General features: G+C 36.8%; 1 protein-coding gene across 22 annotated transcripts in view; it reads right to left on the bottom strand.

The window, feature by feature from the left end:
- Positions 1 to 21,272, bottom strand: part of cacna1db (calcium channel, voltage-dependent, L type, alpha 1D subunit, b) — a 153,856-nt gene that overhangs the window by 109,214 nt on the left and 23,370 nt on the right. For all 22 annotated transcript variants that reach the window (XM_055012944.1, XM_055012956.1, XM_055012962.1 and 19 more), the window contains exon 3: positions 19,964 to 20,069. In XM_055012944.1, the coding sequence (XP_054868919.1) occupies positions 19,964 to 20,069 (106 nt within the window). The remainder of the gene's footprint in view (positions 1 to 19,963; positions 20,070 to 21,272) is intronic.

A 21,272-nucleotide genomic window follows, 5' to 3' on the forward strand; every position in this document is an offset into this window, starting at 1 on the left:
TTTTTTAAACATTTTTATGATTTATGACATTATAACTGGGTCAATCTATAACTGAGGGACTTCTGAAGTCCATGGGATATATCTGCATACATTTTTATTAAAAGTTTAAAAAACTAACGTTTTTTATGTTCATTATGATCATGTCTTTACAAATTCCATAATTATTTATTATGGAAACAATCACTTATTAATAAAAAATGACTAGATATCACTAAAATGTCGACTATGTCACAAAAAGTCTCGCAATTATATATTGACCATCCAGAATGACTTGAAAATGATCCATAATTACAGAAAATTAGTACAGAATGACATGAAATTTGTCCCAAATGACACAAAAAATATCCAAAATGATGAGAAAAGATCCAAGCTGACATCAAACTTGTTGAAAATGACAAGAAAATTGTCCAAAATCACTCAAAACTTGTCCAAAATGACTCGAATTTTGTCCTAAATGACTCAAAAATTATCCCAAAGACACAAAAATTATCCAAAATGACCAGAAACGATCCAATCTGACATAAAACTTGTTGAAACTGACAAAACTTGTCCGGGTCGATGTATAACTGAGGGACTTTTGAAGTCCATGGGATATATCTTGCATACGTTTCTATTAAAAGTAAAAAAAACTAATGTTTTTATGTCCATTATGATCATGTCTTTATAAATTCCATCATTATTTATTACGGAAACAATCACTTATTAATAAAAAATGACTGGATATCACTAAAATATCAACTAAATAATCAAGCGGTGGCACCTAAAAGTTGTCTCAGTAGGTCATGCAGGATATTTAAATAAATATATTTAAATTACTCTAAAAACTATATATATATATATATATATATATATATATATATATGTGTATATGTGTATATGTGTATATATATGTGTATATATATGTGTATATGTATATATATGTATATACACACACACACACACACACACACACACAGATAAACAACCTTGGACTTACAGTAGCTCCTTTGTCCACAACACAAAAAGGTCAGAAACATGTTTACACAAGATTCATGCATGAACCGTCTTTACTGCTCAGTGTGTTAACAACACACACGCACACACGCACCCTGAAGCATGAACCTGCTGCTGACATTTCATAAGACGCTCACACACAGAAACACACACCGACACGTGGACAGTGAGTGATCAGAGTCAATGAAGCTTTAAGAACATGAACCTCCATCAGATGCTCCATCTTACCGATCAAACCATGATGTGAATCAAAATGCTCAAACATCTACTCTTCAGGTGTGTTTATTTGAAATATAATCAAATAAAAAACTAGTGCTGTCAAACGATTAACATTTTAATCAGATTAATCACGGGGTTACTGTGGATTAATTTCGATTAATCATGATTAAATATCATTCATTTGTAATCTAAACTAACCACATTTCCTTTTGCATGAGCAACAAACAGACTCAAGAAAGAAAGAAGGGAATATATATGTATATATTTCCCATGGAGACAGCCAACATGCTGTTTAGCATCTTCCATTTTGAGTTGCTTGGTTCTGCCACTGCCGGATCAACTTCCCATTTGTGCATGTGTGGTGGTATGCGGGACAATAATGCTGTGTGTCCACTACATGTGTTTTTCCTGCATGTAAACATCTGAAAATCTCCCGCTTGGTGGGCGTGTCCTTGAGGCCACTAGCCAGTGTTCAACTCCTGTTTCCTTCTTCTCCAACTATTCGGCTCATGATTGGACAAACGACTCGACTCAGGAGCTGTGTCATCCTGGATTTCAAGCTGGCGGCTCGGTCGCAAACTTTCTCTTTTATTACGAAAACAATTCAGTGAGAAGTATTTCTGAAAGCATTTGAGGTGAGAAATAATCTCAGCAGCTGGATCTGTCCTGGTTATAGTTCACCAATGGATAGTTTAGATGTTTGACCAAAGTGATACATAGGACCTCCACACGGTGCATCGAATTTACATAAAGTAGAGTCAAGTCTATTTTATGCAAATGAGCTCACTCACACACACACACACACACACACACACACACACACACACACACACACACACACACACACACACACACACACACACACACACACACACACACACACACACACACACACACAGAGGGTCCTTGACTTACGTCCGTTCCTACGGTGTGACATAAGTCGATTTTCAGCATAAGTTGGAGCTCCAGTGTAAATCTAAACAAAGCCGTTCCATGCATCACGATATCGATCAGTTTACACATTAGTACAACTACAGTAACAACAAACAGTCATTAGCTCACACTGGAACACAACTCGGTAGGAAAATACCAGCAAAAATGTAAACCAAGCCATCTTATAGCCCCGCATGACGACTGTACATACAGTATTCATCCGCTCCACTTGTCAACTAGTTCCACTGAACCAGTTCAAACGTAACGACGAAACGCCATAAATCAAGGACGTCGTAAACGTAGACATCCACGACAAAGAATAAAGCATAACACAAAATGACTAAAATAAGACTAAAAACACACTTTTGACCCGCTTATGCATCTCAGGGTTAAAAGTATTACTTCTTATTGTTTTCCAGACTGTTTCAGGTCATCTGAGGCTGCTTCCTAGCTTAACCCCTAGCCGTTAGCTTAGCCTTAGCCACTTAACACTTGGCTAACTTCCAGACTTGTGTTTCTTGTCCAGTTTCAGGTCGTTTCTCTGCCAGAGAGACATTAACGCGACCACAGAGTGAGTACAGACTGAAAAACTCACCCTGGTCACACATTGAACTTATCGATGAGCACTCAATAAAAGTACCGATACCGATAATGGGGAAAAACACCAGCCTTGGTAACGAGCCAAGCCGATTAATCTGTCAATCCCTGTTTGAGAGCAGAACAATACCTGCTTCCCTTCCAATAAACCCATTAACCTCCTCTAAGCCTCGTTCTGTTGCAGGACAAGAACACAAAGACGAGCTGGGATCCAATAAATCCACGGGCTGGACTTTTCCTAGAAGAATCTTTTAATAAAGTCCATCTCCGTATCCAAACACTTCCTATCCTCAGCTTAAAAACACAAAAAACAACAAAAAAGTTACAAAGGGACAAAAAAAATTGACAAACAACACAAACAAGGCAAAAAATGACACACACGTGAAACAAAACATCCAAAAAATTGACAACCACAAGCTAGACAAAAAAAAACACAGAATGACAAAAACGCTGCACAAAACAACAAATAAAGTAAAACACAAAATGACAAAATAGGACAAAAAAACACAAGTGAGAAAAAAGGAAACACAAAGCAACAAAAACATGAGACAAACGTCAAAAGTCAGACAAAAAAGACAAAAAAAACAACAAAAACAAGACAAAATATTATATAAACAAGACACAATGACAAAAAAAATGAGACAAACGACACGAAACAAACCAAAGAGACAAAAAATTTGACAAAAACATTACAAAGGGACAATAAAATTGACAAAAACAAGACAAAAAATTACATAAATGACACAAACAAGGCAAAAAAAACAAGAAAAATGAGAAACTAAACATTAGAAAAATAGACAAATGACACAAGTGAGACAAAAAAACACGAAATGACAAAAACGCAACACAAAATGAATAAAGCAAAACACAAAAGACAAAAAACACAAGTGAGACAAAAAGGAAACACAAAACGACAAAAGTCAAACAAAAAAACAGACAAAATATTACAAAAATAAGACAAAACAACAAAAGCAAGAAAAAAAATGACAAAAAATGAGACATGAAACAAAACAAAATATTTGACAAAAAAGTTACAAATGGACAAAAAAATGAACAAATGACAAAAATGAGACAATAGATTACATAAATGACACAAACAAGGCAAAAAACGACAAAAGTGAGAAACAAAACGACAAAAACATGACACAAAACAACAAAAAAATTACACAAATGACAAAAGTCAGACAAAAAACAACAAAAACCAGATATAGTAATAATAATAATAATAATAGTAATAATAATAAAAATAATAATAATATTCCACTCCGTCCATCCAGTCTGCTAATGAGCTGCACTCTGGCAGGACCTCCATCCCTCCTCATGCCTCCTACACACACACCTCATGTACATGCACACACAAAAACAGACACACAAACACTCTGGGATGCAGGAAGTGATGTCGGGTTTATATAGTATCACTGCTCACGCCTGGATGAATAAAAAGTGCCCTAAAGCTGGACTAGCTTGGTCAACCATCACATGCTGGTCTGACCTGATCACCGATACGATCAATCCATCCTCTCCCTCCATCTCTGCTGTTTCTAAAGCTCAGAACGAGCAGCTGATGATCAATACTGTGTAGAATTTATATGAGATTTAATCTGATGTGTGTTAGAATACAGCAAGAACATATGGAGAATTACATAAACAGCAGACGTTCAGACAGACAGACCTCCCACTGACGACCAGTCTATCGATCAGTTAGTCCAATAACGCACCTTTTGTTGGTACAAGCTTCTCAAATGTGAACATTTATTGTTTTATTTCTCATTTTTGCCTTTAAAAACTAAACATTTGGCTGTTTTGGAAGGTCGATTAGTTAAAATAAGCTATCTGACAATGCTGGTGGTGCCCATTTACACTATTACAGAGAATAATTTAGCAAAATAGTAGTAGTAATAATAATAGTAGTAAATTAACATTATTACACAGCTTTCACTGCAAAAATTTCATAAAATCCTCTGTTTTGCCCTGTTTGTGTAACTGCAGCAAATATTATTTTGTTCCAAATGTAATCAGAGTAATAAGTCATCACGCAAGAGCCTTTTAAAGATATGAATTATATTTTCATCATCTAAGCATCCCAGATATGGATGGATGTGTTATTATTGTGCAGGAATAACCAGTCCATACATCAGTTAGACCATTAATACAGCAATTGTTGGTACAAGCCCCTTAAAGCCCCTTAAATGTGTTTTTTTTCCCCCTATCATTAGTATTACTTTTTATTAAGGTCTGTGTATTGTTTGATTATGTCTTATCTTTGCTATCTGCATGTAAGTTTTTTCTTTTCAATCTACTGTCTACACTGTCTTTGCTTTTTAACCTATTAACTTTTCTGTTGTGTGGCCTTGTCCTGTGTCATTTTAACATCTACCTGCCCTGGGACTACAGATGAAAATTAGCCCTCGAGGCTAAATCTGGCATATTTACATGTGGACATTTCTTGACTCATGTTGATTAATATGCACTGTCCCATCTTAAATAAATAAATAAATAAATAAATAAAGGTGAACATTTAATGTTTTATTTCTCATTTTTGCCTTAAAAAAAACTAAATATGTAGGTATTCTAGAATGTCCGCCAGTCAAAACAGGTTATAAAAACCATTGTTCAATAAGTAATTTTGGAAAATAATGTAAAAATACAATTCTGCTCACTCATTATTCAGCTTTCACTGCAAAAACTCCTTAAAATAACCTCTAAGTTTGAGCATTTCTGGACCATCAAAGATTCGGAGTAACTGCTGCAAATACTCTTTTGGTCCAAATTTAATCAGATTATTAAAAAGTCATGCAAAAGCCTCTGAAAGATATGAATTCTCATCATCCCATATATGGATGGATGTGCAGGAATAACCAGTCCAGTCACTCAAACGTGAACATTTAGTGTTTTATTTCTCATTTTTGCCTTTAAAAACTGAACATTTAGCTGTTTTGGAAGGTCAACCAGTTAAAACAAGCTATCTAACAAAGTTTCCCTTAAAAGTTTTATTTTCTGAAAAAATCCCCAAATTTGGCAAGAAAAAAAAATTAAAAAAATTCAAAACTAAAAAAATATATAAACTGTAAATATTTTCAAAAAATTAATAAAAATCTTCCAAAAAAAATTCTAAAAATATCTAAAGTGATTACATATATATCAGTAAAAGCATTAATATTTTCTTTAAGAACATTCAGAAAAAAATCAACCAAAATCCAGCGAAATTCACTGGATTTTGGTTGATTTTTTTTTCTGAATGTTCTGAAAGAAACATTTTTTTCAAACATTTCTTTTTTCCACCAAAAAATGTTACAAGATTTCCCAAAAATGTTGAAAATGTGGACATCATAAGCTTCACTGTGAAAATAGATTTTTTTCCCACCACATTTTCAAACTTTAAAACGGGTTAATTTGACCTGCAGGACGACACGAGGGTTAAAGACAAATTTTCATCTTCTAATCATCCCACATCTGGATGTGTGTTTTTCTGTATACATTCATTCCTGTTCCGTGTGTCGTCATGGTTTCTCACATTTTTCTGGCCACCCGTTAAGCTGCAACCAAAGATGTGAATAAAGATTGAACTGAACATCTTTACAACATGTTAAGAAGAGTCCAACACGCCTCCTCGCTCACGTGCACGGTGGTCCAGCGTGACTCTCATTCCCCTCCTCTCTAAACCTTTAATCCCCGACTGAGACAAAAATGACGCAACCTGACATTCTGTTCTCAGAGTCGCACTAAAACATGCAAAAAACACGCAGACCGACAGGAAACAGGTGCACTGTAGTGGAGGTACAGTGTGGGCAGATGTTTCCACCTCTGGGGAGTGTTTTCATGTAAACATGCAGTCTGTGCCTCACTAATAAATAACACACATGTATGAAAACACTCCACACGTGCACACACATGCTGAATGCAGCCCGTCCTGCGCTGCTGTTTTGGATTAAGCGCTCCACCTTCCAGCGTTCTGATTGCTGTTACACAACAAACATCTTCCACAGTGAAGGGAAGAAAAGGAAGCACTTTCTATGGTGTGACGCAACAGGACAGCCTTCAAACGACACAAACTGCACCGAAACATTTTACTGACAGGACGATCCATGGGACACGCTTTAGTTCTGGTTTTAATTTGCATTTGATCAGATTTATCTAGTGCATTTTTTTTTTTTTTTGCCTTTTCTGGTAAAATTAATCCAGTCGAGGACTGAAAAGTTTGAAACTAAAGAAAAACAAAAGGCGCTACGATTGTCAATCGTAGCACCTTTTGTTTCTCTTTAGTTTCAAACTTTTCAGAACCGGATGTTTGATGCTATAATGCAGGGGTGTCCAACATGAGGCCCGTGGGCCAAAAGCAGTCCTCCAGAGGGTCCAATCCGGCCCTCAAAGTGTAAAAATTCCAGAGAAGACATTAACTGCAGATTGTAAATTAGTAAATGATGACAAGTTGTTTAGATCATAAAGTAAAATACTAGATTGTTCATTGTTCTTTCGTCATTTTGTGTCTCATTTTGGTAATATTTTGTCTTGTTTTTTGTCTGACTTTTGTCGTTTATCTCATGTTTTTGGCATTTTCTGTCTCATTTGTTAATTTTTTGTTGCTTTGTAACTTATTTCTCTAATTTTTTTGTCTTTTGTTTTGTTTCATGTCGTTTGTCTTATTTTTTGTCATTTTGTTTCACGCTTTTGTCATTTGTCTCATTTGTCCGTTTTTTGTCGTTTTGTAACTCTTTGTCCTTGCTTTGTTTCGTTTCATATCGTTTGTCTCGTTTTTTGCCATTTTATGTCCCGTTTTTGTCATTTTGTGTCTCATTTTTGTAATATTTTGTCTTGTTTTTGGTTTTTTTCTGCCTGACTTTTGTCGTTTGTTTCACATTTTTGTTGTTTTGTGTTTTCTTTTTGTGTCACTTGTGTTTGTCTATTTTTTGTCTGTTTGTTTCACGCTTTTGTCATTTTTTGTCTCGTTTTTGTCGTTTGTCCATCTTGTTGTCGCTTTGTAACTTTTTTGTCTATTTTTCGCCTCTTTTTTGCTTTGTTTTGTGTCGTTTGTCTCATTTTTTTGTCATTTTGTCTCTTGCTTTTGTCGTTTTGTGTCTCGTTTTTGTAATATTTTGTCTTGCTGTGGGCTGCATGTTCGACACCCCTGGTTTAGGTTTCTATAAAGGCCGAGTCTCCTGCAAGCAGTCTGAGATGATAAACCCTCACAAATCACCTAACAGGAGCCGAAATTTGGCAAAACCTGAAAGAATGGCCATATAGATTCCATTTCTTTCAGGTTTCTCTGGGTGTTTTTCTATTCCACAGTCAGAATGAAACCAGGTGGACGTCTGGCTGTCCTCTGCTGTGTGCTATGACTCCATGTTATGACTGAACGCCGTGCTGCAGGGTCCGCCTATGGCTTTAATCAGAAAATGATGTGGCGTTACCATGGTTTTAACTTTAATATCCCAACCCTGCATTAGCCAAAAGATGATTTAGCCTCTGATCTCTGACTCACGCTGCTCATGTGGAAGCTCTCCCACATTGGCTAACTGGGCCAACACACTCATCAAACATGATCCTATGAGCATCTGAAAAACGCTTCAGGAAGAATTTTATTTTTTCTTTGCTGGTAATGATGCAGGGGCGGCACAGTGTATTGGTGGTCAGTACTGTTGCCTCGCAGCTAGAAGATCCCCGGTTCGTGTCCCGGCCTTTCTGGGATCTTTGGTGATTCTAAACTGTCTGTCTATCTCTATGTGTAGCCCTGCCCTGTTTGTTGTGTAACAGCAATCAGAAAAGTCCGAACTACTGACTGCATTCAGCACGCGTGTGCAGATGTGGGAGTGTTTTCCTACATGTAATAATAACGTGTGTGCTATTGAGTGAGGCACGGACTGTATGCATGCATGAAAACACTCCCCAGAGGTGGAAACATCTGCCCACACTGAACTGTCCAGGTGTCTCCTAGTTTCACCTTCAGTCAGCTGGGATAGACTCCAGACCCCCAAGACACTGATGAGGATGGGAGGATGGATGGATGGATGGATGGATGGACGGATGGATGGACGGATGGATGGACGGATGGATGGACGGATGGGATGGATGGACAGATGGATGGATGGATAGATAGATGACGTATGGTAATAATGCCCAGGTTGTCTTCTTGTCTGCTATATAATAATATAATAATAATATACCAGCTCTTATAATCCACTTCCTCGGTTCTCCATCACACCTGCTCTCTTCACTTCACGCCACGTTTCTATATCCAGCCGGAGCTGGGCGGTGAGTCAGCATCTTCTCCTCATATGAGCACAAATTAAGATATTATTCATTGGGATTCCAAGATGCAAAACACTGGAGGAACTATAAGGCTCAACAGAATGAAAACACATTTCATTTTCTGTGTGTGCTTATTATAAAAACAGACATAATCACAGTGGTAATGTAGACAGTTGACACGTAGTCAATGTGACAGCGGATTCAGTTTCCAAACATGACTCAGAGATTCTAGATTCAGACTTCCAAACCCTCTAACAAGCAGCAGCCAGCAGGCGGTCAGACACAGAACCAGCTAGAAATAAAACATGAAAAGCACAAGTCTGAATACTTCAACTGATTTTAAACTTCGTATAGTTACAATAGGAGCTTGAAGCAGAACATATGTAGAGGATACATGTCAGATGGAGAGGAATAAAACACAGTGAATCTCAGCCAGCAGCTTTATGACCTTGTGCTTTGTTATCAGATAAAGTGATTTAAAACATCTGAAGTATGCGATTCTGGCAAGTAAAAGTCCTCTCTTTGTGCAAAATGTCTGCGGAGAGGAATAATGTGCTTGAACACTGCAAAAACTCAAAATCTTACCAAGTCTATTTGTCTTATTTTTAGTCAAAATGTCTCATCCCACTTGACTTAAGATAAATTCACTTAACAAGAGACATTTCAGCAGATGGAGGGACTTGTTTTAAGACAATGCATCTAAAATATCTTGTTAAGTCAAACAATCTTGAAATTATCTTGTTTTGAGTTGAATTTTACAAGAAAACTCAAAATAAGTTTTACCCTTGTGTTGTCCTGCGGATCAAAATTGACCCGTTTTAAAGTTGGAAAATGTAGGAAAAATATATTTTTATATATATAAACTTCTGATGTCCACATTTTCAACATTTTGGGAAAATTTTTGAAAATTTTTTGGTGGGGAAAAAAAAGAAATGTTAAAAATCCAGCGAATTTTGCAGGATTTTTGTTGATTTTTATGTGAATGTTCTTAAAGAAAATATCAAAAGGTATACTGATACGTATGTAATCACTTTAGATATTTTTTCATTTTTTTGAAGATTTTTACTCATTTTTTGAAAATATTTACAAGAATTTTCTTGCCAAATTTTTTTTAAATAAAACTTTTAAGGGATATTTTATGGAATTATTGGAATTTTCTTCCTGAAGGTTTTGCAAATTTTCAGAAATTTGTGGAATTTTTTTGCAGAATTTTTGGATTTTTTTCAGACAAGGAAACAATATTTTTTGGTGCCTGTAAATGAAGACAACAGGAGGGTTAATACATCTCAAATTAGGAGGTTACATGAAAGCAAAAATCTATTTTTGAGTGAAAAACTGCTTTTTTTTTTTTTTTTTTTTTTTTTGCATGTCTGGCTTATTTTAAGACACCTAAGCTTGACAATCCTGGTAAAATACAGCTTAAAATAACTTTTCATAGCTAATTTTAAGATCTCAATATTCTAAATATCATCTTATTTCAAGAAATCTTACCAAGCCATTTTTCACTTGTTCTATTGGCAGATCTTTCCACTTATTTAAAGGTAAAAGTTCCTTGAAATAAGTTTTTTTTGTTGTTTTGCGAGGGACATTTTTTCCGGTGAAGATGTCTATTTTTTCAAATTTAAAGTTTGACAATGCAGTGGAAGCAGAAAGCAGCAGCACAGCCCAGTGAAAAGACTTTTAGACGGTTTGATTTGGATTAAACTGCTTTTAATCTCATTTATTGACGTTGCAGCAGCATTTCAGGTTTGGCAAAAGTTGCTCGTTAGTATCTCATTTTTACACAGCACTTTAGTAAAGGAGAATTATTTACTGCAGCCTACTTTTACTGTTTAATCTGTAGTTCTTGTTTTGGTTTTTTATATAATTTCCTAGTATTCTAAAACACACACTCTCGTGTATACTTTTTAAAAAACTCTTGTATATTCTGTTTTTTTTTTCTGGTATTTTCTATTTTTTTCCCCCTATTTCTCTTGATTTTTATTATATTTTACTTTCACTTTACACCATAATGTTCTGGATTGTGTCATTTTTTACCCCTTTATTTAATATTCATGCTGCTGGAACAACTTAATGTCCCTCTGGGGATTAACAAAGTCATCTAAATCCAAGTTTAAGTCTAAAAATATATATATATCAGTTTTCAGTGATCAGACTTTCAGCCTGCCACATAGAAACACACTCTTCTGACCACAGCTGATCCACATCAGACTATAGTTTCAATAAAGAGCTCAACAGATTAGATATATGAGATTCATGTCAGACATGTGGAATAAGGCAGCAGCATTAAAGCTCAGCCAGCAGCTTTATAACCTTCTGCTCTGTAATCAAATGAAATGATTAAAAAAAACTTAACTATGAGGCTCTGGCAAGTAAAACTCTTCTCTTTGTGCAAAACTTCAGCAGAGAGGAATATTGTGCCATAAAGACTTATTTTTTCCAATTTAATCCTCCTGTTGTCTTCATTTACGGGCACCAAAAAAATATTGGTTCCTGTCTGAAAAAATCCAAAAATTCAGCAAAAAAATCCCCCATATTTCTGAAAATTTGCAAAACCTTCAGGAAGAAAATTCTAATAATTCCTTAAAAGTTTCCGTTAAAAGTTTAAGAAAAAAAAAAATCCCCCAAATTTGGCAAGAAAATTCTTGTATATATTTTCAAAAAATGAGTAAAAATCTTCAAAAAGATCCTAAAAATATCTAAAAAATACCAGCAAAGCTCATGACCATAGGTGAGGGTTTGAACGTAGATGGATGGTAAACTAAGTGTTTCTCCTTGAGGAATTGGAGCTTTTAAGAATTTCCGATTATTTTAATTTACAAAAGAACAAACAAAAACGCCTTTCTGATCGGATCAAACATGATTATCGGACACACTGATCCAGAAGAGTAAAAAAAAAAAAAAAAAGTGAGAATTCTGAGAATTAATTCCTAATTTTGCAATGAAAGGCTCTACAAGAAAAATGTTGTAATATTTTGGTAATTTGAGGGAAAAAAGTCTGCGATAAATTATACAGTAATTAAGAGAAACGTCATTTATGAGAATAAATCTGCAATTTGAAGGTGAGAAAGTCGATATTTATGCAATTAAGCTGAAGAAAAAATGTAAAAGTCATCATTTAAAAGAAAAAGTAGTTCAAACATTTTGGAAATAAAAGTTGAACTTTGAGGAAAAAAAATGGTAATAGTTTGCAATTTTACTGTAATTTTATGACAATAAAAGACTCAGATTTCATTTCAGATCACGTTCTGTTAACTGTTCAGCTGTCGGCTGTAAGTGAGAAACAAACATCTGCTTCAATCAAAATTTCCTGTGTGGTTTTTGTGAAAATGAAGAAAAATGTTGAAGATTTTTCATCATGTTGTTGGTTTCAGTCACATGTAACCTGCAGATATGATAATAAAACCTAAAAACACATCAGTTTGATGGGTTTAGTTCCATGACTGATGGACTGACGGACAGGACAGGAGGAGGAGATGGATGGAGTCGGTCACATGACAGCATTCATTAAAACCTCCTCTCCGTCAGCGGAACCTCCCACTTGTAAGCTCCCACCCTACATCCCATCCTCCCTCCTACAACCTCCACTCATTTAGTGACGACTAATCCACTGTCCAGCTTTAATCCCTCAACCTGCTCACACACACGCACACTTTCCCTCTGCTACACAAAACACACACAAACACAGACACATGGTCACACTGATTCACAGCAAACATTTCCTCATTAAAGTCGCCCGAAACCAGTGGAGTCAAACTCATCTTAGTTCAGGTTAGATCCACATTCAGCCCAGTTTAAAACCACAGCATAATAACCTAAAAATAACCACAACTCCTAATGTTTCCCTTTGTTCTAGTACATTCTGAAAATGTTCACATTTAAGGAATTATCTTTTTACAAAACATCATGAACAACCTGAAATTTATGAAGAAAAATAAATTCAGTTTCATCAACATTCAGCCTCAGTTTATCATTTCCACATTACAACTTCCAGATCACAGAGTGTCTACAAAGGAACACAACATTTAGTCATCTGGAGGTGAACCAGAGAGGATTTTACTTTAAAAATGCCAAAAAACAACAAAAACAAGAAAAAATATTACAAAAATGAGACACAAATCAACAAAAGCGAGAAACAAAACGACAAAAAACAAGACAAACGACACGAAATAAAACAAAAAAGAGACAAATGTTTGACAAAAAGTTACAAAGTCACAAAAACAAATGACACAGATGAGACAAAAAATGACAAAAGCGTGAAACAAAATAACAAAAACATTAAATGATAAAAGTGAAACTGAAAAAGACAAAAAAGACAAAATAATCAGAAAATGAGACAACAAAAGCAAGAAACAAAATGACAAAAACTGAGACAAATGACACGAAACAAAACAAAAAGAGACAAAAAAATTTGATAAAAAAGTTACGAAGAGACAAAAAAAGGACAAACGATACAAAGACAGACAAAAAACAGCAAAAGTGTGAAACAAAATGACAAAAAATGAGACAAACGACATGAAACAAGAGACAAAAATATTACAAAGCGACAAAAAAATGGACAAACAACACAAACAAGCCAAAAAGAATACACAAAACAATGAATAAAGCAAAACACAAAGTGACAAAAATAAGACAAAAACACAAGTGAGACAAAAAGGAAACACAAAACGACAAAAGTCAGACAAAGACAAAAAAAAAAAAACAACAAAAGCGAGACACAAAATGACAAAAGAACAAAGAACAATCTAGTATTTTACTTTATGATCCAAACAGCTTGTCATGGTCTAGAAATGATTTTAAATTTATAGTTTTACTAATCTACAATCTGCAGTTAATGTCTTCTCTGGAATTTTTACACTTTGAGGGCTGGATTGGACCCTCTGGAGGACCGCTTTTGGCCCACGGGCCGCATGTTGAACACCCCTGCCTTAAGCATTATTTTCTTCTTCTATAAACAGGACGAAAATTGTTCAAAAAGCCTGAAGGGGGCGAGTTGAAATATAGCTCTCATATTTTCATATTACAGTGGATGAATTCACCCAGAGCCCTGATAACTGCCTCCTGCTGGATTTATGTTTTTGGTGAAACTTTCATTTCCGCTTCATGCTAAAGCAGTCATATTAAGAATAAGCACTTTATAACCATGAAGCTAAAACATGCTGGTACGGTGATTTAAACGCTGCAGGAATGAAGTCAGGTATTATAAACACTATAAACTACTTTCTTTATATTTCCATCCAGGTTCACATGAGGATTCCTGCATCCTCCAGCTGTCTGTTTCTCCTCCTCCCTCCCATCCTTCGCTCTGATCAAACAACACCTACTCACTCTCTAAAAAAAGACGGAGCAGGAGTTGTGGAAATACTACGGCGGTGATGCCCAGGACTTGAATGAATTTTTAGAAAAAATCCTTCCAAGTGCATCACACCGCTCGCATTGGTGCACGTATCACGGCCTCCATATGTTCCATGTCAGGAACATCTTTAGCAACAAACCAAAGCGGTGTTCTGCCGATATTTTGGAACATATTGAAAATAAAAATGCAGGAGTCCACCTTCTTCTAGCGCTTTCCGTGACCTCTGTGGGCGTCTGGACTGACATTTCCGTCAAAGTTCATGAAGTTTGTTGCACCTCTCAGGACAGAAGAAGTGAATGTCGTGGGATTTTAAGATTGAACAAATGTTAAAACTAGGAAATGTTTAAGTCAAACTCAAGTATAAACACGTACAGATACCGGATCACGTGACCTAAATATGTAGCGGGCGGCAGGAATTGATGGGACTCAGAAACACCCCCACAATTTAATCAATTGTTCCTTGGATCATTTCTGACAGATAAGTCCTGATAAGTCCTCAGCAGTGGATTTGTAGTAGGATCACAATCAGCTGACGTAGTGTTCACTGGTTGTCATGGTTACAGTGACGCCATGCCGCTATCTGGCAATGATACAGAAATCTTTAACTAATCCGTGGATCCAGACTATAAGAAGCATCACTGCTAAAATCTAATCACTTGGTCCTTGTGCCATTTCTGACCTTCCCTGAAAATTTCATCCAAATCCATTGATCTTTGTATGAGTAATGTTGCTAACAGACAGATGGACAGACATTTGACAAAAACGACTCAAAATGTGCCCAAAGTGACTCAGAATTCTCCAGATTCTGTAAAATAGAAATAGCAGTGATTAAATTATGACACTCTCCTCTGTTTATGTTGGGTTGACTGACAAAAAATGTTTCCAAAAGGACTTGAAATTTGTCAAAATGACTTAAAACTTCCAAAGCAATTAATTTTTTTTTCCAAAATGGACAGATTAACAGACGGAAGGACATTATACGTTGACAGGGCAGGGGGATAAATGAACCTTCCTCCTTAACAGTTCAGTTTGTTTGGTGATCAGGATAACTACACATACGGAAATGAATGTGAATTTAAAATAATTTCTAGACCTTTTTTGGTGCCTGTAAATGAAGACAACAGGAGGGTTAATACCTAAAAACATTCTGATGAATATTTACTAATTAATTCCATTGGAGCAAGAAGTTCAACAGCATTTTTAAAAGAATATTATGAAAGCAATTATTAGTAGTTTGATCACTTATGAAATAAATTTTCGAAAACATCCAGTTTTCAGACAAATTGAGCCTCAATTACTGTATTTAAGACAAACTTTCGAATGAATTCAACTTGAACTTGATCCATAAGCTTCTAAAATGTGAGAAGAATACTTGATTTTCTTGGCAATATTTCATAAATAACTTGAACTTTTTGAGTTTTGGACCATTAGTTAACAGAAACAAGCATTTTAAGTAAAAATGTGGCTTTTTCACGTCTAGTTTTTACATTCACTGAAGAATCTGATGTTTAAGTCACTGCTGAGCCACTTTACCATCCATCACATCAGACTTTCCCACCAAAGAGTGCAGATCTCAAATCCAGAAGTAAAATACGACTAATTTAGCTTCTCCGACCAGAAATACTGATTGGGTAAATCTATAATTGAGGGACTTTCTGTATCATAGTTGGCATTTTAGTGATATCCAGTCATTTTTATTAATAAGTGATTGTTTCCATAATAAATAATTAAGGAATTTGTAAAGACATGATCATAATGAACATAAAAACATTAGTTTTTTTACTTTTAATAAAAAATGTAGATATATCCATGGACTTCAGAAGTCCCTCAATTATAGATTGACCTGATTAATGATAATTTCAAGATGACTGGATGTCTAATCTGACAACAGACAAACAATAAAGTGACATATGACCTAAATTCTCTGACAGATGAAAAAACAACGTTTTCCTGTCTCTCTCACACATATTTTACGTTATGCAGTGAGTGATGAGTTTGGACTTGGACAGCGTGGATAATCCCCATCTGTTGATGGAAGCAGCGTTTCTCTGCATCCGTCTCTCAACTCAGCTCACACACAAACACACACACACATGCACAAACACACAAACTGCACTATGAAGCTAAGATCGTCCCTTGCCAGCCTCAGAGAAAAAAAAAATGTTTGCTCTGCATGACAAAGTCCTGTGAGGACAGCGCTCCCCTTGTAGGATTAAAGCTATCAAACATTTATGCTGCTCTTTTGGCAAAGCAGTCTGAGGTGAAATGATTTTATGTGAAGTCAACTGAACACATTTACTGAAGCTCCAGCTCACCTTGGAGCTTTTCTTCATTTCCACAATGAAGCTAAAACATTCAGAACTGTTAGAGACGCCTTCATCTTTTGTGTGTGTTGAGTGTGTTGAGTGTTTTTGTATCTGCTACATCCAACTAAAAAAGATGCTGCTGGATGATAAAAGGTCATTTTAAATCATTAAGTCTTTTTCAGTCCAGTCCTGTTCTGTCTACACGTCCAAAATCCATCATCCATCCATCCATCATCCATCCATCAGTCTATAATCCATCCATCCATCATCCATCCGTCCATCCATCCATCCACCTTTTATCAATCATTCATCCATCCAACCATCCATGATCATCCTTCCATCTTTCCACCATCCATCCATTATTAGAGTCTATCCCAACTGACATAGGGTGAAGGTTCACCTGGACAGGTAACAGTCTATCACAGGTTCACCTGGACAGGTAACAGTCTATCACAGGTTCACCTGGACAGGTAACAGTCTATCACAGGTTCACCTGGACAGGTGACAGTCTATCACAGGGCTACACATAGAGACAAACATTCACACATACAGACAGTATAGAATCACCAGTGAACCTCAGCATGTTTGTGGACTGTGGGAGGAAGCTGGAGAACCTGGAGAAAACCCACACATGTCCAGGAGAACATGGAGACTCCATGCAGGAAGATCCCAGGAAGGCCGGGACATGAACCGGGGATCTTCTAGCTGAGAGGCGACAGAGCTAACCATTGAACCACTGTGCAGCCTGCATCCATAATAAACAAGTAAAAATATCTACAAATCTAGTGGGTTATCTCCATGACAGGTTGACAGATTTAGACTTCTTTGGATGTCCAGCTGCCTGAGGTTCAACCCATCAGAGTGAGGAGAGTTTCAGCTGTCTGCTGCTCCGATGGATTAAATGTGACATGGAGAGTTTGGGAGAAGGTGGAATGTAGGAGGTTAAATCTCCAGTTCCAGCTGATGGTGGTGGATCATTCTATTGGTGCTCATTAACTAGTTTACTGAGCCTCTCCGGTGTTAACAAGCTTCTGGCTTCTATTTGGTCCTCATAATCTTCATTACCATTAATCGTCTCAACCTTGAAAGGCACATTAGCTTTAAAATAATGCCAAAATTACACCATTTATTTGAGCAAAGTGTCCGATTTTCAACTTTGACAGCCTGTGAACTAATCATTGTTACGACTGTGTTTTTTTCTTGTGCTCGGTGTGTTCCCTCTGTGTGCCAATATGATATTCAAATAGAGCTGCTGTACCACTGCCAGGATGTCAGGTCGGAGCAGGATTGGTCGGGAACGGCGAAGGCCGGTATGAAAGGAGGAAGGATGACGTCGTCTCCGGGTCACATGGCGTTTCATCCATCCTCCACTGATTCCAACCAGCACACATCCAGCACAACTCATTGGTTGTTTAATGAACTGAGAGTTATGTATAGTACTAGCTATAGTACCTTTGGGTTAACCGGGTTTTTCTCATGTTTAAGTTACGTTAGGGAGGTAAGACTGGGCTTTTCTTTTACCAGTTTTTGTTTCAGTAGACCAGTCTTGCTTAACAGATTAGTGGGGTTTTTGTTATTTTGGTTTTGCTTACTCTGGATTTAAGTTAAAACATTACCTCTGCTTTGTTCTTTGGTTCAACCGCATCCTTAGTTCAGCGCTTCTCAGTAATTGTAAATAAACACTTCGGCTATTTGAGAAAACCCATTTAGTGGCTGCTTGGATCAGTGAAAGATGGCACTTCATGTTGCGTTCAAGCACCCCTAGACTGGGCGTAACATGTTTATGTCGAAATTCCGTTCCTATGGCTCAACTTATTGTGATTTTCACCATAATTCAGGACTCGCATATGGATATAAGCACCTATGTCACTCATCTACGTTAACACAAATCATAATTGTTCATTTGTCGATGTTTGGCCTGTTCCCAGCGTTTTATTCTATCTAATTTCACTTCCATGGAGATGCTTTCCTTTTCTTCCAAGCATCAGAAGAGTCTGACTTACTCTGGGAGCCATAATGAAGGACAAAAAGTTAGTGAATGTAGCACAATCCAAGGTGGAGTACAACCAGAGAATGGAAACAAAGCCGTCTGATAGCGCCGTGACGACGAATTCATCCGCTCCGTTTTTCAACCAGTACCCACATGAAATTTGTTTTAACGTCGCAACACAAATAAATCCTGATCGTACCTACATATATCTGAATAACCATTTTATTTTGCTAAAATATTGACATAATAACCGTCAGGAGTCGTACACTTCAACATGAATATCATCCAGGCACATATTCAGATGCTATAAATGAGTTAATCATACTGTTCTGTAAAGCTGTAATTATTATTTTGTTTGTAGTTTGACGCTATAATTCTAGAGGCAGCGAACTGGTTCCATCTCTAGCTGTGTGTTTTCACCTCAGAGCTCCTCTTCAGAGCCGCTGGATCCGTGTTTGTGTCAACAGAACAATGAAACCCGACACATCTATCCAAATACTGCCGGGAAAGCCCTCTGCCGAAGCTCCCACATCCAGCCAATCGCTCTTGTGTGTCGCCATTGTGTAGCCATTGTGTAGCCGTTGTGTGTAATCTGGCCGATGACACAAAGCAGCACGAGCAGCGACAGCAGCATCACAGCGGTTTAAAGAACTCTCACAACCTCAACTGGACATGAAGCATCTGCAGAACCTCAGACAGCACAAAATAATCAAACCACAGCTGCTTTGTCTATAAACCTAAACCACTTAGACTGTTTTTAAAAAGCACTTCCATCAGGTTTTGTGAAAGATCTGGATTTTTAAGAGGAATGGGAAACAAGCTGTTTAGACAAAACATGGAGGCAGAAATCAGAACTTAAACCACCATCTGAGTAAAGAAGCTAGAGATAGGTAGAAGAAGCAGCAACTTAGTACATATCAGGCCAACATTTAGAGACAAAAATCCCTTTAATTAAAGCCAATTCAGAAGTCAGTCAATCAAGAAGGTCCAACATCAGGCCACTTCTGACAGCATCTAAACCCATGTTTTCACTGCAGATAAACCATAAAGGACACCAAAGAAGCATTTTTAAATTAAATCTGTGTCAATATCCACAGTTTTGCTTCATACAGTGTTTTTCAAACTAAAAAGCCAGAACTATCCTCATAAATACTACAGATTATGAACCGTGTTTATGCCAGAAGCCTGACATCATCACGTGTTCGTTCTTAGAGTCCAGAGCAGCTTTCCACATGCCGATACCATCATGCTTCCTATCCTGCTGTCATATGGGTTGTACAGAACATTTCAATCACTCAGCCTCTCGTTTTTATGGCTACTCACCAGTTCTTGGTTGGTGGAATTGGAGTCGTCTCCAGGAAAAGGGATGTAGATGGCTAAGGCCACGCAGTTGGCAAAAATAGACAGCAGTATGAAGATATCGAACGGTCTGAGAGGAGATGGTTAAGGAACGTTGTGATATCAGAGGCATTGAAAAGATGGTTTCTGAAGTCGATGCATTCTTGAGATGATGACAAAATGGGTAAACTCATCATTTATTGGAATAATGCAGCTATATTTCAGCAACATTCAACCTCAGTTTATCATTTCCACATTACAACTTCCAGATCAGAGAGTGTCGACAAAGGAACACAACATTTAGTCATCTGGAACTGAACAATATAGTATTTTACTTTATGATCAAAACGACAGAAGTCCGACAAAAAAAAAATCCAAAAACAAGACAAAATATTACAGAAACGAGACACAACAAAAACTAGAAAAAAATGACAAAATATGAGACAAACGACTCGACTTGTTTCTCTTATTTGTCATTTTGTGTCTCATTTTTGTAACGTTTTGTCTTGTTTTTGTTTTTTGTCTTTTTTTGTCTGAATTTTGTCGTTCTGATCACCAAGTACAATCCTATATCATTCTGTTCCAGGTGACTAAATATTGTGTTCCTTTGTCAACACTGTGATCCGGAAGTTGTAATGTAGAAATGATAAACTGAGGCTGAATGTTGCTGGAATTTAAGTTATTTTTCTTACGAAATTTCAGGTTGTTCATAATGTTTAGTAAAAAGATAATTCATTAAATGTGAATATTATCAGAATGTACTTGTTGCACTAAAACAAAGCAACCATTAGGACTTGTGGTTATTTCTAGGTTATTATGCTGTAGTTTTACTGGTCCGGTCCACTGGAGATCAGACTGGGCTAAATGTGGAACCTGGACTAAGATGAGTTAACCCTCTAACGCCAAAGTCGCAATATTGCGACAAGCAACATTGCTGAACATAACAAGCTATAGCTGCAAATATGGTGCCTCATGTGGTTACTACTTTACACCAGGAGATGGCGGACATCTGGGACTTCAGTCTGAGCATCGTTTGTGGGCGTGTTTTCATTCAAAGTTTTGGAGTTGAAAACCACCTCCCGGTCGAGGAGATGAGGGTCGCAGTTGGAGCGCAGCAGAGCGCAAGACAGCGCGAGAAAACTCACCATTCTGAGAGGTCTGTTCACTGTTGACAAAGTACTTCGTCAAGTAATGGCTGACTCAGATTCTGAAGAGGAATATTCACCCTCTGATGAAGATGTTCAGTCGTCCAGTGAGACAGAAAGTAACGCTGTGTCTGTGCGTAACGGCAGCG

This window comes from Amphiprion ocellaris, chromosome 8, assembly GCF_022539595.1.
Source record: "Amphiprion ocellaris isolate individual 3 ecotype Okinawa chromosome 8, ASM2253959v1, whole genome shotgun sequence".
Classification (NCBI taxonomy): domain Eukaryota; kingdom Metazoa; phylum Chordata; class Actinopteri; family Pomacentridae; genus Amphiprion; species Amphiprion ocellaris.